Raw genomic sequence first — 27,719 nt, forward strand, 5'->3', positions numbered from 1 at the left:
ATGTCAATTACTGATTTTTTTTTCTGACTATGATTGTTTGCTTGTTTGATCAGCTCGACATGACGTGAAATTATGATCGCAAATGCAAAAAAAATATCATCAACTTTCTGGAGTGCTGCCTTGGAGCACTCCTGTGTCCACACCAATGTCAGAATCAAACCTACTCCCCTCGTTACATGTAGTATTTCTGCTTTCAAATACAAAAAAAAAGACCTAAAATTACACTGGTCTACAATTTTATTGTATCATTATTATTATTATTATTATTATTATTATTATTATTATTATTATTATTATTATTTATTTTTTTATTATCTGCCTCTGATATTAAATGTTGTAAATCTTACATATTTTCATCAGATTAATTAGAAAACAAATGACAAAAGTGATGGTTTGCTGATGTTTTCAAGGTATATGATCAAATGTTGTTATACTGTACATATATATTAGTTTATGTACATTTATGTAATAGATAGTGCTTCTATGAAACTGGGTTCCTTTTGGTATCTGGTGCTTTTCCAGCTTTTTAGACCCAATAATAAAACACAAATTTAAACTGTGTTTTCTGTTGTTTTACTTGGAATTTTTATTTGACTGTTTTGAATTATACATCTGTTTTTAGGTCTTTTTAATCTATTCTTGTATTTTAGTCTATCATTTTGCTTTTTTTAAATTCTTCTGTACGACACTGTTTTTAATTGTACAGCTGTTTTCATGTCTTTTTCATCTATTGTTATATTTTAGTTTATAATTTTGCTTTTTTTATTCTTCTGTACAACACTGTTTTTAATTGCACAGCTGTTTTTCTGTCTTTAATCTATTCTTGTATTTTATTCTTTTATTTTGTTTTTTTATTCTTCTATACAACACTGTTTTTAATTGCACAGCTATTTTTATGTCTTTTTCATCTATTGTTACATTTTAGTTTATAATTTTGCTTTTTTTTATTCTTCTGTACAACACTGTTTTTAATTGCACAGCTGTTTTTATGTCTTTAATCTATTCTTGTATTTTATTCTTTTATTTTGTTTTTTTTATTCTTCTATACAACACTGTTTTTAATTTTACTGCTGTTTTATGTCTTTTTAATCTATTATTGTATTTTAGTTTAAATTTGCTTTTTTTTAATTCTTCTGTACAACACTGTTTTTAATTGTACAGCTCTTTTTATGTCTTTTTAATCTATTCTTGTATTTTTCTTTTATTTTTGGTTTTTCCCCTGTAAGTCGCTTTGGAAAAAAACATCTGCCAAATGCATAAATGTAAATGTAAACATATTTATCCCCAGGATTTACCTAAGATATGCCTTTATTAGTTCCACAAGGGGAAATTCCAGGTTTACAGCAGCAAAAGTACAAGCACACAAGAGCAAAGAAGTGCAAAAATAATATAAACGCAATCAAGAAAGTTATACACACTATTTACAGCTGTGCACATGCTGATCATGCCACAGGTTTATTGCACAGTTTACTGTATTGTTTATTGTACGGTTATTACCTGACAGCTGCAGGAAGGAAAGACCTTCGATACTTCTTCTTCACAACCTAATGATGACCTCAGATAAATGCAAAAAAAGTATGCTCCTGCTCTGAGCCATCCCAAAACTAATGGATTTTTAATCAAATATTGGGGCTGAAAATAGGACCAAAATTGGGACATGAAAATCTACCTAGGTGTCAGTGCATTAGACCTGAAAACATGGCTGTAAATGGTCTTATATAGACTACAAACAAAGACACTGTGTTAAATGTGTCGATCCTAGTGGTTTTTCTAATCCACACGTGGGTTTTTCAGTCCAGGTTTTGTACGTAACCCATCGTGTCCACTTGCATTACATGCAGAACCTGCCCAGTTAAACTCAAATGATTTTGCAACAGTGGTCATTTTTGTGAAACAGTCTGCCTTGAATAATCAGTTCGATTCCCAAAATGTATCTGTGAGCGGATAAAGAGATATTAAAAAATATTTATATAGTAGTGCCTGATTTTCGTGTCCTTTTTACTGTGTCAGATGCAGATTTTTGTATTAAATATAATGTAAAATAATATAAAAATGACAGTGACTCACACGTGGTAAAATTTCATTACTTTTATTCTGGAAGTACACTGTAAGCCCGGAATTTGTATTTACTAAAATGCTTTAATTACAATGCCCCTAAATGATTTAAGTTTTATGATGTTACTATAGAATGTTAAGTATATTCTACTAATTTGTAGACATAGTTGAAAGTACGAAAAAGTTTAAGTTGAATGGAATTAAATCACTAAGTTTTAGTCATGACCACACCTTTTTATCTTCGCATTGCATTGTGGGTATTGGGCATGTTGTTGAAAATGTGTTATTTTTCTGTGCAGGGGTTCAGCGGGGTTGTGGTGTTAGTGTTAATTTGGATTTAATGTGTGTATGGCAGTGTTTATTGGCCTTTATGTGTTTGTTTTTGTATTTTTGTAGAGCTGCACCACGAGTCAGAGCCAGAGGAAGAACAATGGCTTTCCTGTTCATCTGAGACTGTTATTGAACAATGGAAATCTTAATATCTCATCAAATTAAAAGCACTTTCCGTACTGACAAATGACGTTGAGCTGACTTTCATTCATGCTATAATATATTAAGTAGAATAATTTCATAACTATTTTAGTCAGGAATAGGATTTTGAGTTTGATTACCTTTGAAAAAAAGTTGTTTAATTAATGATAAATTAATCTGGCTGCAATTGAGAAAATTAGTCAGTGTAACCTAAAATGCTGAGTTGAATGGTTGGATAGTGGGGTTGATTTTATAACAGATTTAAAGTACAAATAACTTCTTTTAGTGTTTTCTACTTAATAGTTTAAGTTCAGTACTTTTAGCATTAAAGCTGAACCTACTTAAACCAATTGATTAGTCGATCATTACTCAAATCATTTAAGTGCAATCACTTGCCTCATATTTTTTGAGTAAACTCTACTTATCCGGGCTTACAGTGTATTTGACTTGTAGACCAGTGTTATCAGAGTGTTTAGAATAAAGATGTGTTGGATTGTAGGGAAATTAACTTAATTTATTTCAAGGGAGATTTATGTGACGACTAGAGGGAGTAGAGAGTCACTCTGCCGGCCTGCCTCGGTGAGGAAAAGTAACACCACAGAGCCTTTAAAAGATGGGATGAGAACCATTAAGAAACAACTTTTCGAGTCATAGAAAAGAAGTGATAAAAATAGAAGTGGTTGATTTCAGCTCTAAATGTAAAGAATGGAGTTTGATGCTAAAATGTCAGTGTTTCTTCTACATGAGTGAGTTTGATTCTGAGGCTCATGAAGGTATAAAGTTATTATGGGATGTTTTTATCTTTGCTAAGTTGCTGTTTGTTGATCCGCGGTTCAGACTAAACTGTAACAGTTCTGACCTTGTTTGTCGGATTCCAAACAGATCTTTAGTTCAGTTATCGACAACACAAACCGAACCAGAAACAGGTGATTTTTGGTTTTATTGGGGCTGTTTTCAGTCTAAAAACAGAGCTAAGCTAACTGAGCTAAGCTAACTGAGCTATAATGTAGACTATCAGCTGATATGAAGATTATAAGACACAGTTTGATTGAGGCCGACTGTTAAAATAAGCATCTATGTGTTTTAGTTTGATGAAGAAAACTTGAAATAGGCTTGACATAAACATCTTCCTCTGTTCTGTGCAGCACTAAATACAAGTAAAACCAGCAATGTCTACGTCAGATGAATCCAATTTATCGTATTGTCTGAAAACTATTAGACACACATTACTGAGCCTCGTCATCGTACTGGTGACATGTTTCCCTTAAGGAAACAGAAGGGAGCACTAGTCTGTAACTAAAGGGCTCCAAAGTCTAATAACTGTCACTTTTTATAGTCTGTGGAGGCTGCAGACTGCCAGAGGGAACCACCATCCACTGTAAAAAGTGTGAAGAAGGAACAGAGGGTCAAATAAATACAGTGTTAACCTTGTAGGATGCTTGGAGGCGTGGCCTTATGTTGTTTACGTTTGCTCTTTTCTATGGGTATACTTACTGATTATATGTATTGACTGTATAATTCCATCTTAAAACCAACTAATTATAATTGCACAAAATATTTTTACATACTTATCTATGTATATTTCTTGTACTTTAGCATAGTTTTTACCCACAAGCAGTAAAATTAAATGTACCCCCCACCCCCAACTGACTGAAACCCCCCCCCACACACACACAGTCTAATGGAACACTGCAAAACTCACAACCCACACACCTTGTTTTTAATTTTACCTTGTATATATCCTTGTGTTGTATATATTTGTTGTAATGTACTTAATTATTAACTGTTTGTTTCTGTAAATGTTTAAACTTGTTTTTACTTTTAGCCCCCCCACCCCTCGAGGAGCCATTGCTCTTTGACCCGGCTGCATTTGTAAATGAGAATCTGTTCTTAATTGCTTGCCTGCGTAAGTAAAGGTTCAATAATAAATAAATAAATAAATAAACACAGGGTGGGGAAGCAAAATTTACAATGAACATTTAGTTGTTTTTTCTGAGCAGGCACTACGTCAATTGTTTTGAAACCAAACATATATTGATGTCATAATCATACCTAACACTATTATCCATACCTTTTCAGAAATTTTTGCCCATATGAGTAATCAGGAAAGCAAACGTCAAAGTGTGTGATTTGCTGAATGCACTCGTCACACCAAAGGAGAAATAGTTGGAGTGTCCATAAAGACTGTTTAGAATGGAAAGAAGAGAATGACTATGAGCAAAACTATTACGAGAAAGTCTGGAAGATACTATTAAAGAAGAATGGGAGAAGTTGTCACCCCAATATTTGAGGAACACTTGCGCAAGTTTCAGGAAGCGTGTGAAGGCAGTTATTGAGAAAGAAGGAGGACACAGAATAAAAACATTTTCTATTATGTACATTTTCTTGTGGCAAATAAATTCTCATGACTTTCAATAAACTAATTGGTCATACACTGTCTTCCCCACCCTGTGTGTGTGTGTGTGTATACATACATATATATATATATATATATATATATATATATATATATATGTGTGTGTGTGTGTGTGTGTGTGTGTTTAGAGCTTTATATCCTGCTACTTTTTATTATACTCACATGGAACAACACACAACTATTTCCCCTAGGATTAATAAAGCCTTCTGATTCTGATACTCACATAAATATTAAAGATGCACATAGGGATGGGAATCGAGTAGCTCGATTCCTTGGAATCATTTGCCTGCCTGCTTAATGATTCTGTTTATCGATTCCGCCTTCATTGTGCATGTGCGATGACATCACACGTTCGCTGCATTGTTTTGGTCAGAACGTAGCCAACATGGTGTTGGGGCAGAAACGGTCTAAACAGACGACATCAGGTCCAGTGGAACACTGTCAAAGCTTCCATTTCTTCAAAAGGGTGGAATCCCTCCAATATGTTCAAACATTTGTCCACAGCATGGGATTCATTTACAAGAATGTCCCATATTTGATTCGCTACTTAGCGTCGCTTGTGAATGTAGTGGCAGAGTGAACGCCGGGCCCGGTTCCAGTTCCGGTACGAGCAACAAACGTCGTCCCCAAATAAAAGTATTTGAAGGTAGGGGAAAGGAAATGAGGTGCACAACAACAGGAGACGAGCCGAGTCAAAGCGGTTCCATGTAGTGGAAATGCAGCAATAGAGGAATTAGTAAAGAGTCTTTAGTTTCACTTTCACTGTACCCACCACCCCCAACTGGGCCCAGTATCATCTGTTATTATTATTTGTACATACTGTATATGTTATATTTTCTGTGCAGAGATAGAAATATAAAAGACAGTTAATGCAAACACACCTGTTTGTCCTCTTTTATTCCCTCACCCAATGAGAAACGATAAGAGAATCAGATCGATAAGCAAAATCGATAACGGAATCGGAATGGTTAAATTCTTATCAATTCCCATCCCTAGATGCACATGACTGCTCGTATGTGATGCAGTTTAACCAACGCTAGCTCACTGTTCAGACGATCTAAGGCAGGATGTGAAACAAAGTCAGGACAGAAGAAGACTGGAGGCCAGTGAGCGTGAATGTAAACAACACCAGATACGACAGCACCACTGAAGAAACTAGAAAAGTGTCTTCCTTGGTTTCAATGAATGTAAACACAGATGTTTTTCTGTTAACATGACAATACAGTTTGTTTACTCGCACCACCTCGGCCTCTCCGAGCCCCAACCTCTACTCACACTTAGATTTTCTGGAACCAGGGGAAACATTGTGGAGGTTTGAGGCCAAATCTTCAGCCTTTACTAAAACATAAACATACACATTCTACCTGCTTCTGATTTCTGCTCTTACCATCTCCCCTGGGATCCCCGGTAGTCCTCTGTCTCCAGGCTCTCCAGCCAGTCCCTAAAAAAGAAGATTTTACCAACGTACAATCAGTTGTTGCAGGTAAATCATTCACAGATACACTATGTGGACAAAAGTATGTGGACACGTTGAATTCAGGTGTTTCTTTTCTAACAGGGGTCGAACTGGTGACCCTTTGGTCACAAGCCGACTCTCCAGCCATCTAGGCCACGGCTGCCCTACATTAGTCAAGGATTCTGCTAGCACTTCAGCTAACATGTCGCCTAGCTTGGACAAACACATTAAATGCAAATATACGAGGGGGGGCTGAAAAGTTCATAGCCTGACTAAGAAGGAGTTCTTCCACAGCAATGAAACTGTGCATACATTAAATTCCACCTTTCCTGATACTAACTGCATGCTTTCCTTCCAGATAAACCCACATTGGATAAATAATGTAGGACTTTGAAAAGTAGTACTACAGACATTTCATGAAAATGCTTGCTTTTCACCCCTCCCTCATTCTCCCTACCCTTCTTGAATTCATCTTCCCAGTTTTGCACAGTTGATAAAGCTGGAGCATCATCCCCTATAGCGACCATGTCAGCATGAATGTCCTTGGGGGCTAACCCTTTTTTCTGCAGACATTTGATAAGACAACGGTGCCATGGATGGTTCACCAAATGTCTCTGGTACTACTTTTCAAAGTCCTAAATTATTTATCCAGTGTGGTTTTATGTGGAAGGAAACCATGCAGTTAGTATGAGGAGAGGTTGAATTTAATGTATGCCAAGTTTCGTTGCTGTGGAAGAACTCCTTCTTAGTCAGGCTATGAACTTTTCAGCCCCCCTTCATATATTCCCTTCTTTCTTGAGTCTGTTTGCTCATACAAAATGAAACACGATTAATATAGATTAAAAATGACTGATATTTAATCGTGATTAATCGAAATTAATCCACAGCAACCCTGTGATTAATCTGATTAGAAATTTTAATCATTTGACAGCACTAATTATGTTCATTTGCCATTATTGTTTTGTATCCCAGACCCCTGTTAGAAAACAAACACCTGAATTCAGCGTGTCCACATACTTTTGTCCATATAGTGTATATTTTGTGAAGAGGCTGGAGTCTTACCTGCAGGCCGGGCTTGCCCATTTCTCCAGGTGGTCCTAGTGGGCCTTCTTTACTCTGAAAGCTCACAAAGAAGAAACCAGGCTCTGGTCAACGAGAACTAACAAACAAACAAACCAGTTAATTAATCATCATGTGTTCGATACATGATACTTACAGGCCAGCCGGCTCGGAGTAACTGGTAGAAATTGGTTTGCTACAGAAAAAAAAGAAAACACAAGACAATTATCAGGTCAAGAAATAAAAACAAACTAATTTTGCTGTGAAAGACAATTTTTATTTTTTTTTAACAACAGACAACTTACAGCTGTAACTGATGATAGTTTTTCTTAGAAATAATGGGCTAATTGTTTTCTGGTTGAATGAATTCCAGTGAAAAAAAGGCTTTTCACCAACAATTGAAACCCTGAATGAGCACAAACAGCTTTGGAAGTAATTATCATCCCACTGTGATAAAGCCGAAGAAAAACAACATCAGATTTGTCTCATAAATGAGACTCTTAAAGCTGTCATTATTTATTTTTGTGCAAATGCGAAGCAAAAATCTGGCAACAGACACATGAAATGCTTACTTTACGATTTTGAGGAAATAAGCTGTATTTGATAACGAAACCCCATTAGACGTCAAATTAAGAACATGTGATGCTGAAACAACAATATTCAAAAACACAAAACAAGAAATAGTCAAGAATATAATTATATAATAAAAGGTCGGGAAAAATCACAGGTGGTCTAATAATTATTCCTGAAGCTGAAAAGTAAACCTCATTTTAGTTACAGTGAATGGAATTAACACCTTTTCACAAAAGCAGAAAAGTTTGATATTCAGTACGTGAATCCAGTGGTAGACCAGCTGTCTGACTACAGAAAGGAGTTAATTTTAGAGCTGAAAAAAGAAGAAGAAAAAATAAAAACAATGTCCCTGACTGTCAGCGTCATGTTCTATCTGAATCGGTACCAGGTGAATGTGTGAGGTTGTCAGGTTCTGTTCTATGTTCTAGTCCTGTGGTCTGGATGCAGATCAACCTAACTATAGAAGTGGGCGGGACTTTGACTGGAGGAGAACTGAACTCATCCAATCAAAGTCCATATATGACTTCTATCAGTGATCAACAGGAACTATATTGATATCTGTAAACATTTAGCTACATGATATAAACCATCAAAATATGGACCATTATGAGTAAAGGCACATTTTTAATATTTAAAAAATTTAAAAAATTGTCAAAAATTAAAAAAAAGTATACATTTCTCAAAACCGTGAACAACCTTTGTAGACATTGTCCCAAGGAAGATACATAAAAAAATCTAGGCATTGGTGACCTAGAGTTTGACCCTTCATCGTCACTCAAGGTCAAAGGTCATGGACCCAAATGAAAGTCCATATATGACTTCTATCAGTGATCAATAGGAACTATATTGATATCTGTAAACATTTACATGTTATAAAGCATCAAAATATGGACCATTAGAAGTATGGATTATGAGTATGGATGAACAAGTGGAAAAAAGAGACATGAAGAAATGAATAAAACAAAATAAATAAGAATAATTAAGGAAGTAATGAATGATAGAAAAAGATGGAAAATAATAATACTACTGGAAAAGAAAAGAAAGGAAAAGAAAAGAGAAGAGAAAAGAAAAGAAAAAACAAAAGAAAGGAAAAGAAAATAGAAACAAAAGAAACGAATCGAAAAAAGAAAAGGAAAAGAAAGAAGGAAAAGAAAAAAGAAAAGGAAAAGAAAAAAGAAATGAAATGAAAAGGAACAAATAGAAAAAATAAAGGAAAAGAAAAAAGAAAAGAAAGGAAAAGAAAAAAGGAAAATGAAAAAAGAAAAGAAATGAAACGAAAAGAAATGAAATGAAAAGAAAAGAATCAAAAAAATGAAAAGGAAAAGAAAGAAGGAAAATCAACATGAAAAGAAATGAAAAGAAAAAAGGAAAAGAAAAAAGAAAAGAAAGGAAAGGAAAGGAAAGGAAAGGAAAGGAAAGGAAAGGAAAGGAAAAAAAATTAAATGAAATGAAAAGAAATGAATCAAAAAAATTAAAAGGAAAAGAAAGTAGGAAAAGAAAAAGGAAAAGAAAGGAAAAAGGAAAAGAAAAGAGTAGGATGAGTTGAACAAATCCAATGTAAGATGTCGACTCATTAGAATGATTCCTCTTTTCTCTCGTTCATTCACTCCGTTATTGAACAAACATCTACATTTTGTGTTTTTTCCTCCTGAACATGTTTCACTGAATCTCTAAAGAACAAAAAAAAGCGGACAGATGTTCCTGACCCAGAAAACAGAAAACAGCTGTTTTTCTTCATATTCATCGTTCAGTCGTTCGTCTGCTGATCCTGATCCTTTCATGGATTCACTGATCAGTGATCCACTTCCTGTCGGACCAAACCCTCGTCTGTCAGCTCATCATAAAACCTTCTACATTCTCTTCAGTCCTATTGTTTCGGTCGTTAAAGGCCTGGTTTTTAATGTATTTTTGACTCTGAAGTGCATGCGATCGACCACGTAAAGTTCAAAGCGCTGAAGCTTAACGTCGCCTTCGCAGACTTTTATTCCTGCTTCATCTTTTTCCAATCGTGGCCTTGAAGTTGTGCATCACGCTGACATTCAGAGTGGGTTTTCTACAACGTACAGCTGTGAGACAGAGCCGACACATGAGGACGCAGCGGCCGCTGGCACGCCAGCTCTGCAACGGAGGGGTCAAAGGTCATACAGATAGTACAGAGAACCAATGGGATGGAGGAAGACGGCTGAAAGAACCAAGACGTCTGGAGGATTTTAGGGAATTATGTAAGAATGAATCAGCACGACTACACCTGTTCACAGCTTTAACCCTTTTAGGACGATTTATTTATTTATTTGTTTGTTTGTTTGTTTGTTTATGTAGCAGAGACAGTACACATTAACCCTTTCATGTATACTGGTCACTACAGTGGACAGCTATTCTACAGCTGTTCTCTTGTATAGTCATGGATTTTTTTTTTTTCCCATATATCTTTATTAAAGTTTTAGGACATTACATATCTTTTCTGACATGAATTGGTAAACTTGTGTAGATCTCCCCTGAGCATAAACCCCCAGAATCACAAGCCCTCCCTCATAGTTTTCACACAGTTTATCAGTAAATACATATTTCTTTGCTTCAAAAATTAAACGCAAGGTGTCCAGCTGATTATTATTATTATTACTATTACTATTATTATTACTATTATTATTATTATTATTATTATTATTATTATTATTATTATTATTATTATTATGCTGTATTTTTTTAAACTTTTTTTTTATGTTTTGTTTTGTTTTGTTTTTTTTTACTTTTTATTTATTTTATCTATTTTTTTTAAATTTTTTTCTATGAGAAATTTTTCAATCACATTGTTTTTTTTTCACGTTTAAAGAGAAATGAAAACACTCAGGGAAAAAAATCTTGATTAAGGTTCTCATAATTCGTGCATGAAAGGGTTAAACTGACCACAATGAACATTTGACAGATAAACAGAACCACAGTGCTTCAGTTTCAGCTTCACAGTTTGTCATGTCTTTTATGGATTGTCTCTGTCAACTCACCGTAGATTTTTTTATTACTAAGTTGTTGGGTTTTTTTTAATCAGTTATTAAAAATTTTAAGGTGACCCCATTTGAATTCTAGGCTACCCCACATGAGGTTCCGACCCCAAGGTTGAAAAACACTTGACTACAAAGAAATGAAAATAAGAACATGGACACAGAATGATCTAGACCACAGGTGTCAAACATGTGGCCCTGGGGCCAAATCTGGCCCGCCAAAGGGTCCATTCCGGCCCTGCAGGATGAAAGTGCACAAATGAACCTGAACAGTCCAGGTTGTCCAGACCCTTTTGGTTCAGGTTCCACATACAGACCAATGTGATCTACAGTCAAAATAACAACACAATAAGCCATAAATAATGACAACAACAAATTTTCCTTGTGAAAAATTATGTGGAAAAAATTTAAGTGAAAAAAATAACATTACACTGTGAAAATATTTACATTTACAAAACTATTATTTCAGTATAAAACACAAATAAATAAATAGATAAATAAATAAAAACAAAGATGAACAACCTGAAATGTGCAATTTTAACAATATTCTGCCTGTTACTAAATGTTTGGTGCATTTATGGATCCACTGTGATCTGGAGTTGTGTTAACAATAAGACATGGAATATTGTAGAAATTGTTCAAATTTTAGTTCCAAACTCCAAAATTTTAACAATATTCTGCCTGTTGCCAAATGTTTATGTAACATTGTGTGTAAATGTACAAGTATAAATAGTAAGTCGAGGCATAATATTGTTAAAATTGCACTAATTTTTCAAATAAAATTTCTTTTTTTTCAGGTTATTCACATCTTTTTTGTAAAATGTAAATATTTTCATAATTTAATTGGAGTTTTTTGTACTACAACAAAATGAAAAACTTGTATTTGTCATAATTTTATAGGATATCAAGTCATTATTTTTCTGGTCTGGCCCGCTTGAGATCAAATTGGGCTAAATATGGAACTGAACCAAAATGAGCTTGACCCCCCTGATGTAGACAAACTAAAGTGTTAAAGCACATGGAACATAGTTTAAAGTTTAAAGTTTATTTATATAATCTCATAAAGTTTCATTCAGAACATTTTCAGTTATTTTTCATAACAAATATTATTACAAAATGCAAGTTTTTTTTTTCTTCATTTTTTTACTATTACACTGTTTTAAGCATTTATTACAAATAATAAACATAATTAATGGGCAGATTTTAAAAGTTAAGTTCTTAGAAAAAAAGAATTGGCAAAAAGACATTTCCTGCTACTTCTATTGCAAAAAACCATAAAAAAGTCAAGGCGGGCTGTTATAATGGTAGTCTTTATAAGCAGGGTGTGATTTGTCAAAAAAACAGAGGGGGGGGTGTTTTTTTGTCAGAGCGGGGTGGGGATAACGCTGGTGTGAAACGAAAGTGAAACTTTACACTCCTGGTTCTGTTCCTCTATTAAACAGCAGATCTTACATGAAATTTTCACAACTTCTAACCTGTATCCACTGGACCCCTTCCACTGCTCTATGGGCCCCCCACAAATGCTGGGTCCCATGAATTTGTGACGTTTACCCCCCCCTTTACTGCACCCCAGTGCATGGGGACGTTTGCGAATTCTGAGACTGCGACAGTTCAGTTCAGGTGAACGTTAGTGTCAGTGACGTAGGATATAAGTGGAAGAAAACTGACACAACCTGCTGTTATTTACATTGGATGGTTGCCCCTCCCCCCCCCCTCCCCCCCAGGTTTAAATTCATTGAGCAGAAGTAGGGATGTAAAAACCAGAGGGCAGTTGACCCCCCACCCCCCCAACAAATTGCACCCTGCTTATAGGGTTAACTGGAAAATACTCTGGATATTTTACAGCAGGGATGCACCGATACCACTTTTTTCCAGACCGAGTACGAGTACTTACATTTGAGTACTTGCCAATACCGAGTACCGATACGAGTACTTAATAATCCCATTCCAGTTGTTAGTTCCTTTTGTAAATGTGCTTTATTGTCGTTGTCATTAGTCTGACTGGAACAAAGTGCTGCTACTGACATTTAATGTGTTGGAATGAGTGTTTCTCAATTAATCCACCAGGGGGCGCCGCTCTTAATTAACCATACTGGACAAATACCATGAAGAAGAGTAAAGTTTTTGAGAAGAAGAAGAAGAAAGTCAGTAATAACAAACATGGAGACGACAGAGGTAACACTAATGTGATACTAATATTGCAGCGTTTTCTCTGGTAAGGTTTAAAAGTTTAGCTTCAGCAGGAAGAGAAAAGAGAAATGAGCGATAAGTTTCGTTTTCACTTCCGCTGGCGGCGGTCTGCACCGCTCTGTACACCCGCTGGTATTCTCCATCTGGGTACGCATCCGCCAGCACCTGGAAAATGGATGGAATGTACGCAGAGGACGGACAGAACGCTGCGTCCGTATCCGTCTGTGTCTGTAACGTTACTTGCAGTCAGCGTTGCTTTTATCACCGTCATTTATTTGGTTAAATCTCCACACTCTTCACACTCCACACATATTATTCCTCCTCCTCGTACCTGCTGCACTGAACTGGGAATATTACACGGCCATAAGTGGTATCGGTGCACTTGTATCGGATATCTTTTACGAGTACAAATACGAGTACACACACTGAGTATCGGAGCCGATGCCTGACACTGGTATCGGTATGGGTGCATTCCTATTTTACAGTCGTGTGCTCATTTCTCAGTGTGGAGGTCATTCTAGGACGAGTTCAGCTCTGTTGAACCAGGACAGAAGGATTTGGTTGGAATCGTTCAATGGAGAAAAAAAAAAAAAAAAAACATCCTCAAAACAACTGTAAAGTCCATTTGATATCAAATGAGTCATGTAACCAACAAAGACATGTTTTTGTGAACATCTTCTGGCATCTGAGACTCAACATACTGGTCAAAAAAATCCTTCAATCATTACTGTGTTTCATTTTTTTTTTTTTTTTTTAACATTTGTGCTTGTTCAACACAGGTGTAATAGTCATCTGAGTCGTCTGCAGGACATTTGGCGTTCTACTTTCAGATTTTAGATGTTAATTAGACTGGTCAGTGCTGGTTATCATCATCTCCATGTAAATGCATGAATGTTCAGCCTGTAAACAACTCTGCAAAACAAAAACCCAGTAACTGCTACCACATTGAAAACTGCAAGTAAATACGACAATTATCATCAAAAATAAAGGATGCTAATCCCTTTCAGATGCAACGCACTTTGAAAACATTCACATCCATCTGCGTCCTTGGTTATTTTTAGGGTCAGAATTTAAGAGTCGAGGCAAAACATCCCATGGTGTCTTTAATCATGGTCTGTCTTCAGTCCAGTTTGATTCAGATGGACTCATTCAAATTTAAAATGTTCTACAATGTGAACAAAATACAACACCTGGTGACCTTTGACCTCCCAAAAAAACTATATAAGCAACAAAATCCAACACCTGGTGACCTTTGACCTCCCAAAAAAACTATATAAGCAACAAAATCCAACACCTGGTGACCTTTGACCTCCCAAAAAAACTATATAAGCAACAAAATACAACACCTGGTGCCCTTTGACCTCCCAAAAAAACTATAGAAACAACAACAAAACAACACCTGGTGACCTTTGACCTCCCAAAAAAAAGCTAGATTTAAAAAAAAAAAAAAAAAAAAAAAAGATAAACTTCCGACTCTTCCAGAACAAACAGTGGAGGAAGTGTTGAGTAAAAAGAAAAACTACATTAGACTAGACTAGACTAAACTAGATTAGATTAGACAAGACTAGATTAGATTAGATTAGATTAGACAAGACTAGATTAGATTAGATTAGATTAGATTAGATTAGATTAGATTAGATTAGATTAGATTAGACAAGACTAGATTAGATTAGATTAGATTAGATTACAGTAGATTAGATTATATTAGATTAGATTAAATTAGACTGGACTACATTAGATAAAATTAGATTAAATTAAACTAGATTAGATTAGATTAGATTAGCGTATATTAGATTAGATTAGACTAGATCTGATTATACGAGATTACATTAGATTAAATTAGACTAGACTAGACTAGATTAGTTTAGATTAGATTAGACTACATTAGATTGGATTAATTTTGATTAGAGTAAATTAGATTATATTGGACTAGATTAGATTAGTTTAGATTAGATTAAATTAGACTAGATTATGTTAGATTGAATTAGATTAGATCAAATTAGATTATATTAGACTAGATTACATTAGTTTAGGTTAGATTATATTAGACTAGACTGGATTAGATTAGATTAAATTAAATTATATTCGATTCTATTAGATTAGATTTGATTAGATTAGACTAGATTAGATTAGTTTAGATTAGATTCAATTAAAGTAGATTATATTAGATTAGTTTAGATTATATTAAATTAGACTAGATTATATTAAACTAGATTACATTAGTTTACATTAGATTAGATTAAATTATATTATATTATATTATATTATATTATATTATATTACATTAGATTAGACTATATTAGATTAAATTAGACTAGATTATATTAAACTACATTACGTTAGTTTATATTATATTATATTAGATTATATTAGATTATATTATATTACATTAGATTAGACTATATTAGATTAGACTAGATTACATTAGATTACATTAGCTTCTAACCAGAAGTGCAATATGCAGCAAGTGCAAAATATACAGAATGTACATGATAAGGCAGTAATATGGGTGGATGTACTGTGGATATAAAGGGATAAATATCATTACATTGGTTAGTTTGGGTTAAATTGATATCTTTGCTTCTAAAATGCCTCAGAGATGGATTTGACTTCATTTCTCTCAACAGTGACTGATTGAATTTTTGTCCATGACTGATACTAAATGTTCTCACCTTAAATTTATTAAATACTTTTCATACTCTGACTGTAAATATTAATTTTCTACCACAACTAACCATCTACTTTCTTCACATCTCACAGAGGAAGAAAACTCGACCATTAAACTTCAAGGAAATCATCATGAACAGGACATCTTACAGCTGTAGACATGATGTGTCCCAATATTTTTGTCCATATAGTTTTGGCATTTTGAAGCAAAGATAACAATTTAACCCAAACTAACCAATGCAGTAATATTTATCCCATAATATAAAACTATATTCTGGCATTAGTCATTATTGTTTTGTATCCCAGACCTGTTAGAAAAGAAACACCTGAATCCAACGTGTCCACATACTTTTGTCCACATAGTGTTTGGTAAATATGGTGCATTTGTAGAACATATCTCTAACTTAATGGCACCAAAATGTGTTTCAGTCTTTGTCTGAACACTTAAGTTTGTGTTTGATTGAGATTCTTGTGGACATGAGGCGGGGATCAAACTACCAACCTTCTAGTGTGTGGCCGACCCCTGCATGTATGGGATAAACCTTTCTAATCCCGTCCACAGGCCACTGAAGCCCGACTCAGCTGACGTTACCCTAACACCTTCTTGGCATGGAAAACCTTCACTAAACCCTGGGTTTTGCTTTGGTTTTCAGAGGCTTAGCTGGTGTTTGGGTCGGAGCGTTATCCTGACGTTTATGGAAGACTTAGCTACACAGGTTTGGATGTCGTTTGGAGGTCTTTCCACAAGAACGTTCTTTTTATTTTGCAATAAAAGTACATGCTAGCATCATTTGGAACCGTTTGTACTATCAAATTTATTAGTGAAGTACTGATAAAATCTTCGAGGATTTTTTTTTTTGTTTTTATTTTGTTGTTGCTGTTATTTATTCCACTTTAACAAGAAAAAACTTTATAAGTATCAAAACAGTTCCTATTTTAAAGTATTTCAGTCCATTATATTGCCGTTGAATGAACACAGAGTAAAACATACAAATGTATATAATGAAAAAAAAAGTTGATAATCTTGTTTTTTTTTTTGTTGATCATTTTGGTCATTTTTACTCATTTTGTTGATTATTTTGCTCATTTTTTTGGATTATTTTGCTCATTTTTACTCATTTTGTTGATGATTTCCTCAATTTGTCGATTACATTGCTCTTTTTGTCAATTTTTTGGTTCATTTTGTTGATTGTTTTGCTCATTTTGTTAATTATTTTGGTCATTTTTACTCATTTTGTTGATTATTTTGTTCATTTTGTTGATTATTTTGCTAATTTTTACTCATTTTTTTGATTATTGACTCATTTGGTAATTATTTTGTTCATTTTGTTGATTATGTTGGTCATTTTTACTCATTTTGTTGATTATTTGCTAATTTTGTTGATTATTTTGTTCATTTTGTCGATTATTCTGGTCATTTTGTGGATTTTTTTCAGTTCTTTTTTAATTCATGTTGATTTCTTTTTTTTTTGTTTTGGCACATGTTACGGTCAAATGGAGGTCACGTTAAATACGACCACTTTGGTTTATAGAAGTTGTTTTTTCCTTAAACTTCAGTTTTTCCTGCTGTACATACTTCACGTATGTCAGATGTGTGGACATTAGAACTTTACTAAACCAACAAACAGAATGTTGTACGTGGACTTTTACACATGTACTGTATATGTGAAACATTTGGAAAAGCACCAAAAGATCCAGAAAATTCAGGACCAGAACTTGCTGTAAAATGCTTTAGATGCAGGATCTAATGGTAGATAAACGGACTGCAGGTCAGACAGAAGAACAGAGTTTACCTACGTATGTATGAGGCGACGGCGCTGACATCTGTCTGATGTTATTTTTACTGTTCAATGGTAAAAATACTTTGCAGGATCAGATGAAAGAGCGCTGGGGTTTTGGTCCACGTGTTTATGGTGGTGATGGTTTCAGTGGGGATCAAGAATTTACAATGACTTTTAAGGCTGCTGGGAAGGAAACATTTGATCTGTTCTGATATCAGGTTCAGGTTAAATCTTCCATGTGCTGCGTCGAGGATGGTGCCATACTTACACTATAAAAAAACAAAACTAAAAAAACAGTAATATTCCAGCAGCAGGGGTGCCGAAAAAATACTGTTAAATAACAGAAAATAACCATCTCATAAAAATACGGTAATTTTCCATAATTAAAATACAATTTTTTGACCTAACTTTACATGAGATTTTGCGTTTTTTTTTTTTTTTTTACTTTTTGATGTTTAATAAAGAATATTTACATGTCTTAAATCAATCAGATTACATATATATATATATATATATATATATATATATATATATATACAGGGTGTCCCATAAGTCTCCATACATAGGAAAAATAAACGTTTCTCGACATAAACCATTTTTATTTCTATAATATGCTCTATACGATTGCCATTTTGTCAGGAACACATTTCAATGCGTGTCCTCCACTGCTGAAGAACTATAAAGAAGAAATATAAAGAAATACATGTTAGAACCATATATGTATTATGTCTCCTATGTATGGAGACTTATGGGACACCCTGTACATATATATATATATATATATATATATATATATATATATATATATATATATATATATATATATATATATATATATATATATATAATTTTCAATGAGACTCAGTTGTACAATCCACTCATAAAAACTATTTGGACAGTTTATCAGTGCTTATACATGTTATACATTCACATTTATTCACATTACATTTATACAACATTTTTGTTGTGAAACCTCCCATAATAATAATAATAATAATAATAATAATAATAATAATAATAATAATAATAATAATAGAATAAAAAATAAAAAAAATGATAAAAATAATTATTAAAAAAAAAAAATTAAAATTAAAAAACGCACTACAATCCTAATACATAAAAGACATGACAAACTGTGAGTCTGAAACTACAGCACTGTGGTTCTGTTTATCTTTCAAATGTTCATTGTGGTTGCTTTCAGATGCTGCAGCTCTTTCATAATTCATAGTTTGAGTTCTTGGTTGTTCAGTATTAATTGTCAGCCTTGTAAATCCAAGCTGGACTGACTGTACATATCCTGACCAAGGAAAATCCAATTCTCACTTTGTGTAGTAATCTACACCTGGATTTACTGCTTCCGCCCATGATAATATACATTATATAGACTAAGTGTAATCTCAAATTAATGATTATTTGCAACATAGTATATACCAGCAAACTATTACTTGATCAAAAACAAATTAATTTTTGAAAAAAAAAAAAAGTCTCTGTTTTGAATGACTGGGGTCGCCAGATATTTGTGATGTTAAAATGGAGTCACAAGCCAAAAAAGGTTGGAAACCACTGCATTAAATAAACCACAATACAAACAAAAAGTTAAATATAATTCTAATTTTTTAGCTATTTTTTTTCAGTTGGGATTCTTGCAGAGTGCTTTTTACTTTTTTGTATGAGAACTGAACTGAAACACATTTTTTTTAATGACCAGACAGAGTTGTTTTTTTTTTTTTTTAAACAAATGGCCAAAATGACCAAAAAAAAAAAAGAAATATTCTTAACTTTTTGTTTGTAGTATAGATTCCCTGTGGTCATGTTACCTGGAAGGCGGCCCACTCCTCCGCTGTGTTCTTCCACAGGTACAGCATCGGTAAACCTGGCACTCCAGGAGGTCCTCGCTCCCCCCGTTTTCCCGGATTCCCTTCAGGGCCTGTTTTACCCTGTGAGGAATCAAGAGGAAGTGGTAGTGGGAGTGACTTTTCTGCAAGACCAATCGATTTATGTGGTAGAGTTCGTCTTACAGTAGGAGACGGCAGGAGTGTGGAGCAGAGGATGGAAAGGATGGAAGAAAACAAGCTGCTTTTTGAGACGCAAAAACACCACGTGTACTTCCATCCTCACAGGTCAGATGGAGTTAAAACAACATAACGGTGTGTCAGGGTAGAAACTGTTCTCTTACCAAGGTTATAATAGTTTTGAATTTTTTTTAATTATAGTTTAGTTTTATTTAGTTTTAACTTTTTTTTCTCTAATTCAGTTAGTTTTAATTAGTTTTTAGAGCAGGTTTGCTTGTTTTTATTAGTTTAAATTAAATTATTTTCTAAATGCTTAGTTTTAGTTTAGTTTTAGTTTTTTTAATATCTTTTATCTTCTTCACCGTCACATTCAAATAAATCCCAGACAGGACTCTTCTGCTTTCTCCCAACTTTAGTCTCCATGTTTCCAGGTAGAGTGGGGACGAGAAACCATCTTTAAACGACAAGTGACGTTAAATATCATATGGTGCCAGCAGCTAAAATTGCTTGAGGGAAATAAATCGATTTTATATCAATCCAACATTGACAAAAACGAAAATGAAGGGAATTGAATCCATAATTTTTATACATTTTAGTTAGTTTTGTAAGCACACAATACAGTTTCAGTTAGTTATTATTTTTTTCTTTTAATTACAGTTTTTATTTATTTCAGTTACCGAAAAAAAAATTTTTTTCAATTCTAGTTTTCATCATTTCATTAGTTTTTGTTAACGATAATAACCTTGTCTCTTACCTTATCACCTTTAAACCCAGTCAGGCCCGGATCACCAGGACAGCCCTGTGGAAACAACAGAACACCTCAAAACACAGAACTAATGAGAAAAAAACAACACAAAAAACAGGAGTAATGGCCCTGTACAGGGTGGGGAAGCAAAATGTACAATATTTTGAGGCAGGGATTGAAAGACAGTGTATGACCAATTAGTTTATTGAAAGTCATGAGAATTTATTTGCCACAAGAAAATGTACATAATAGAAAATGTTTTTATTCTATGTGTCCTCCTTCTTTCTCAATAACTGCCTTCACACGCTTCCTGAAACTTGCGCAAGTGTTCCTCAAATATTCGGGTGACAACTTCTCCCATTCTTCTTTAATAGTATCTTCCAGACTTTCTCGTAATAGTTTTGTTCATAGTCATTCTCTTCTTTCCATTATAAACAGTCTTTATGGACACTCCAACTATATTTGAAATCTCCTTTGGTGTGACGAGTGCATTCAGCAAATCACACACTCTTTGACGTTTGCTTTCCTGATTACTCATATGGGCAAAAGTTTCTGAAAAGGTATGGATAATAGTGTTAGGTATGATTATCACATCAATATATGTTTGGTTTCAAAACAATTGACGTAGTGCCTGCTGAGAAAAAACAACTAAATGTTCATTGTAAATTTTGCTTCCCCACCCTGTATGTCACTGGCACGTTCTAATACCAATCAAAAATAAGTTAAATTTGTGAGAATGTCAGATTCTTCTGTAGTAACTATAGGAACTATATTGATATCTGTAACCATTTCCATGTCATAAGTCATCAAAATATGGACCATTAAAACCTCCTGAGACCCAGCAGTGCATTTTCATCTTCTGTAAAAAAAAAAAAAAAAAAGAAAAAAAAAGACTATGTCCAAAGCTGCAAAGGACATTCCATAAAATAACTAGAAGCACTCGGAGAGCGCAGACCTCTGCCAAGGCTGATCAGTGCCCCCCCCCCCGTGGGCCCCCCCACCCCCGATCACCACCAAAATGTAATCATTTCTTCCTTATCCCATTTCCAACAAACCCTGAAAATTTCATCCAAATCTGTCCATAACTTTTTGAGTTATGTTGCACACTAATGGACAGACAAACAAACAAACAAACCAACCCTGGCAAAAACATAACCTCCTTGGCGGAGGTAAAAAATAAATAAATAAATAAATAAATTGCATCTTAAAAAAAAAAGTTGTGGCATCATGTTGTTCCAATCAAGGCAATTATTTACTGTAAAAAAGCCAAAACTTTTACTTTCCAGTCTGATTTTTAATATGTTGAGAAATTAATAAAATTTCAAAGATCAAAATGTCTTAAAACGGTATAATAATAATAATAATAATAATAATAATAATAATAATAATAATAATAATAATAATATCTTGTTATAAACCATCAAAATATGGCTCATTATGAATAAAGGCAAATTTGTAATATTTCAAAAAGTTGCCAAAAATTCAAAAAGCAAAAATTCTCAAAACCGTGGACAAACTTGGTAGAGATTGTCCCAAGGAAGCTACAAAAATAATTTGAAATGAATCTAACCACTAGTTTTGGAGAAGAAGATTGTAGAAATGTAGTCATTGCACCCTTCAAGGTCACTGAAGGTCAAAGGTCATGGACCCAAATCAAAGTCCATACATGACTTCCTATCAGTGCTCTATAGTAACTATATTAATATCTGCAACCATATACATGTTATAAACCATAAAAATATGGATCATTAGAAGTAAAGGCATATTTTTTAACATTAAAAAATTCTTTAAAAAATTTTAAAAAATCTACATTTCTCAAAAATGTGAACAAACTTTGTAGACATTGTCTGAAGGAAGCTACAAAATCATTTGAAATTAATCCAACCAGTAGTTTCGGAGAAGAATATTATTGAAACGTAGACACTGGTGACCTTGACTTGGACCATTCAAGGTCACTCAAGGTCAAAGGTCATGAACCCAAATGAAAGTCCATATACGACTTTCTATCAGTGCTCAATAGTAACTATATTAATATCTGTAACCATTTACATGTTTTAAACCATTAAAATATGGACCATTAGAAGGAAAGGAACATTTAATATTTAAAAAATTCGTCTCAAGGTCAAAGGTCATGGGCCAAAATGAAATTGCTAACAAAGACAATGAAGGCAAAGATAATGACGAAGATGGCGACAGACACTGCCCCTTCACAAGAGCTCAGAGTTTTTCAACCTTGGGGTCGGGACCCCACGTGGGGTCGCCTGGAATTCAAATGGGGTCGCCTGAAATTTATAGTAATTGATAAAAATAAAAACAAAAACTTAGAAATAAAAATATATGGTGAGTTGACAGAGACGATTCCAATGAGTGTGAAACTGCAGCACTGTGGTTCTGTTAATCTGTCAAATGTTCACTGTGGTCGATTTCAGATGTTGCAGCTCTTTCATAATTCATAGTTTGAGTTCTTGTTTGTTCAGTATTAATGACTGACAGCATTAATTAATGACTGACTACATATCCTGACCAAGAAAATCAAATTCTCCCTTTGTGCAGTAATCTACACCTGGATTTACTGCCTCCATCCAGAACAATATACATTATATAGACTAAATGTCCTCTAAAATTAATGTTTATTTGCATCATAGTATAGCAAACTATTACGTGATCGAAAAAAAAAAAATTTTAGCCAAAAAACCCCCAAAAAAGTCTCTGCTTTGAACGTCTGGAGTTGCCAGAAATTTGTGATGTTAAAATGGGGTCATGAGCCAAAAAAAGGTTGGAAACCATTGGACTAGCTGATGGCCTATATCAGCTACTGAGCTGAAAACTGAACTAACAGGAAAAATGACACCAACACCACCTCTAAGGGCTGGAAGGACAGTAAACCTTTGCTCAAACTGTAAAATGACTCGTCCTCATCAACTTGGCTGTTACACTTCAGATAAAGACGTCTGTTTGAGCCCAGAGAGGCAGAAGTCAGTGACCTGAGACAAGGGATCACAGCGGATCCTTGTAAAAGCTGCCTGTTCAAGTCAAATGTCAATGACAACAATGTAAAGTGTGTTGGTTTAAAGACTGCTGGGAAACACACAGGGTTTGGTTCAACAGGCATCTGGATGGACGACACTGTCCATTTAATAATAATAATAATAATAATAATAATAATAATAATAATAATAATAATAATAATAACACCTTATATTTAGGGATGGAAATCCAAAAGAATTTAACGATTCCAATTCCATTAGCGATTTTGCTTATCGATCCGATTCATTATCGATTCTCACTGGGTGAGGGAATAAAAGAGTACAAACGGGTACGTTTGCATTAACTGTCTTTTATATTTCCATCTCTACACAGAAAATATACCATATACAGTATGTACAAATAATAATAACAGATGACGCCAGGCCCGGGGGGGGGGGTACAGTGAAAGTGTAACTGAAGATGCTTTACTAATTCCTCTATTGCCTCATTTCCACTCCATGGAACCAGTTCGACTCGGCTCGGCTCGTCTCCCGGTGTTGTGCACCTCATTTCCTTTCCTCTACCTTCAGAAACTTGTATTTGAGGGGATACGACGTTTGCTGCCTGCGCTGGAACCAGACCAGGCCCAGATGACGGCCTGGTGTTCACTCTGCAGGTAGATTCACAAGCGCTGCTAAGTAGTGAATCAAATGAATCCCATGCTCTGGACAAATGTTTGAACATATTGGAGGGATTCCACCCTTCTGAAGACATGGAAGCTTTGACAGTGTTCCAGTGGACCTGGTGTGGTCTGTTTAGACCGCTTCTGCCTCAACACTATGTTGGCTACGTTCTGACCAAAACAATGCAGCGCACGTGTGATGTCATTACGTATGCGCACCGAAGGCGGAATCGATAAGCAGAATTGTTAAGCAGGCAGGCAAACGATTCCAAAGAATCGAGTTACTGGGATCCAGTTCTAAAAAAGAACCGGTTCTCGATTTCCATCCCTAATTATATTTGTATAGGGCTTTTCATGGAACTCAAAGACACTTTACATAAAGCAGACAAAAACAGAAACCAGACACATTAAACAGATAAAAGCAGGTGCATTTGAACCCATAAAGACCCAGAGCTACTTCTGCGGCACTTCCCAGATTCATTTCTCTCTCTATTTAACCTCATCCACACATGTCTGGATTTGTTGCTGGTGTATTTGAGCTGTCGTTGTTTATGATATTTTGTTGCTCACTTTGCTTTTGCTTTTGACATTTTGCTGTGGGATGCCAGGCAACAGGAGGTATAATTGCCCCCTGTTGCTTGGCAAACCAGGATAAAACAGCTGACAATGACACATCACAGGAACAACAGGTGACCCCTCTGAGGAAGGCTACAGGGTGTAGCCGAAACATGTCAAGGTAAAAGAATTAACTCTTTTTCCATCTGTCTGACAAATCAGAAAAGGAAATCTGTATATTTTGCTCACGTTTTCCTTTCTTATATCTCTCACTCAGGAGGTCACCACCAAAATTTAATCATTTGTTCCTTGTGCCAGTATCAACATTTCCTGAAAATTTCATGAAAATCCATCCATAACTTTTTGAGTTATCTTGCTAACAGACAGACAGATAAACCCAGATGAAAACATAACCTCTGCCGTCCTTGGCGGAGGTAAATATGTAGAGTTACTGTATGAATGAATGAATGAGTGAATGAATTTATTTTTGGTTTTACATCAATCATTGCACTCAGTACATCAATCGTAACAAACATAAAAAACAAAAAAGAATAGACTAGAAGCAAAAGCTTATTTTTTTGCCTCTCCTTTTCAACTAATACACTGCTTATATCAGCTTAAATGTGTACAGCATCGAGCATTCACACCATAATGATTAAAAAAAAAAAAAAAAACATATCTACCATCTCAATTCAATATTTCTGAATAATTTTAAACTAAAGGTACTTTTTTTCTTTTTTTTTTTTTTTAAGCTTCACCAAAGGAGTGGATAACTTAAATGCATCACAAGGTCCATTCCATAATTTCACCTCCACAATCCCAGTTCATCTAGACCTCACATCTGTCCTCACTTTAATCCACTCACACTAAGGATGGGAAGATTATCCGATATGCATCGATATGCATTGATACGCCGACACGCGCATGGACGATCCGAGTGCACCGGTAGAGAAGCTGCGAGTGAATGAAAAGTTTGGAATGATATCGCGATGCATCGGTTATTGTATGTTTGTAAAGATACAATTCGATCTGTTTAATGGAATATATTTTTACTTGCATTTAAAAGTGTTACTATTTATTTGGGTAAAGTTTTTCTTTCCAGACCAACGTTAGCATGCGCCGCAGATTCGCGGATGTGTACACTGTACACGACAGTCTGAGCTCCGTGGATGGACTGTGGCACAACCGCCGTGGATGAATACTGTAATGTCTGTACGTGAATCTGAAGGGAGGAGATGACATGTGGTTTCTGAACGTGTACTTTTTACTACATGAACTGCATTAAATACTGCCGTACATACCGGAGATATTTCCTTAAACAGTGACATACAGATCCAACAGCGCATCCCAGAATACCTTGTGTCTCTTAAAGTGACAGAACCTTTTTCTGTTTTACCTTCATTACAAATACATTACATTACAAACTGATTCTGCAAGGGAGTAAGAAGTTGAGTGTTAGAAACATACAGATAAACGACTTTGGAAACAAAATCCTAACTTTATCACCTGACTGAATGTGAGCCACGTGTTCTGAAAATGAACTAAAGCCACTTTGTAAAAAGTAATGGTCTAATTTGATAAATAAATAATCAAGCTCATTGAATTGCACTGCTTTTTTTTTTTTTTTTTACCTTTTTTTTTTTTTTACCTTTTTTTTTTTTTTTAAATGTGTTCAATCAGAATGTGCTTAACTGCTCTGTATCGTGATTTGGGTGTGAATCGTATCACATCGCATCGTGAGATGCCATACACGTGTCTTTAATATATCAGATCAGAGATGCTGTATCCAGATGCGTATCGTATCGGCCTTACAACTAAGATTCCCAACCCTAACTCACACACATGAAAATCTCTGAAACTCGAATTACTCTCTCTTAATTCCAAAAACCACGACTGGTATTTGAGACAATACTGTTTTTATCCTTCATCTTCCATATACCTATTTAGAAGCAGTTCTTTATACCTCTTTTAAATACATTTGTGTTTGTACTTTCCTTTATCTCCTGCTCCAGGTTGTTCCACAAAGTCACTCCACAGCTTGTTATGCACACACTTTTCATTGTTGTTCTTACTTTATGTTCTTTCAAATTTAGCTCTCCCCTAAGATTGTAGCCTCCTTCTCTTTCAGTGAACATTCCCCGGAAACTATACATCTCTATCATACTGTGAGATATATGTAAAAATGTCAAAAAAGAAAATGACCATCAGATTGAGTAAAATGATACAGGCATATACTGTCCAGGCTGCGCTGGTGATGACATGTGAGTGGAAACACATGTGTTGAAGTGCAACGCTACAGCATCTGTAGATGTGGACATATTGAGGACTGAGGACTGAAATAAAACCCATTAGAATGGTTGTTATCACCTGCATTCTTCTGTAGATGTGCAAAAAGATAGTTGAATGGGAACGGTTTTGTGTATTATTACATGAGGGGCTGTGTAAACTGCAAAACCACCATCTAAAAAAAAAAAAAAAAAAAAAAAATAGGAGCATTGTCCCAGTATCTCTATCCAATGCTCTAGCCAAGGTTATAATAGTTTTGGATTTTCATTATAGTTTAGTTTTAGTTAGTTTTGACTTTTTGTTCTCTAATTCAGTTAGTTTTAATTCGTTTTTAGAGCAGGTTTGCTAGTTTTTATTAGTTTTCGTTATTTTCTAATTGCTTAGTTTTAGTTTAGTTTTTTTTTTATATCTTTTATCGTCTTCACTGTCGAATTCAAGTAAATCCCAGAAATAATTTCAGTACCTTGTGTTGACATCATCATACAGAAGCTGTATACCAAGTCTGAAGTCAATCAGAACTGTAGTTTGGGAGAAAAAGACAATTGAAATTTTTTCCCCATAAGAGCCCATGTTAAATTTTCCGTAAGTTCCCGGATCCAGAAGAAGATCCTGATGTTTTGGTCATCTCCCCATCAGGGCTGGACTGTAGAAATTTACACTAGATATCATTTATATTTACTGAGTTATTGCATCAATCCACTTCCTATCTCTTATAATGGGGAAATTTTCAAAGTCGCACCAAATCCAGAATCAGATCCGGATCCAAATAATTTCACTAACTTTTGTTGACATCATCACAAAGAAGCTG

At 34.7% G+C, this 27,719-nt stretch overlaps 1 protein-coding gene across 1 annotated transcript in view; it reads right to left on the minus strand.

The window, feature by feature from the left end:
- LOC115429145 (collagen alpha-1(III) chain-like) overlaps window positions 1-27,719 on the minus strand; it is a 97,851-nt gene that overhangs the window by 43,006 nt on the left and 27,126 nt on the right. Inside the window, exons 3-7 of the mRNA XM_030148392.1 lie at window positions 20,431-20,475; window positions 19,482-19,601; window positions 7,615-7,653; window positions 7,461-7,514; window positions 6,330-6,383 (exon numbers count right to left, since the gene is read on the minus strand). Coding sequence (XP_030004252.1) covers window positions 6,330-6,383; window positions 7,461-7,514; window positions 7,615-7,653; window positions 19,482-19,601; window positions 20,431-20,475 — 312 coding nt within the window. The remainder of the gene's footprint in view (window positions 1-6,329; window positions 6,384-7,460; window positions 7,515-7,614; window positions 7,654-19,481; window positions 19,602-20,430; window positions 20,476-27,719) is intronic.

Source organism: Sphaeramia orbicularis, chromosome 12 (assembly GCF_902148855.1).
Source record: "Sphaeramia orbicularis chromosome 12, fSphaOr1.1, whole genome shotgun sequence".
NCBI lineage: Eukaryota > Metazoa > Chordata > Actinopteri > Kurtiformes > Apogonidae > Sphaeramia > Sphaeramia orbicularis.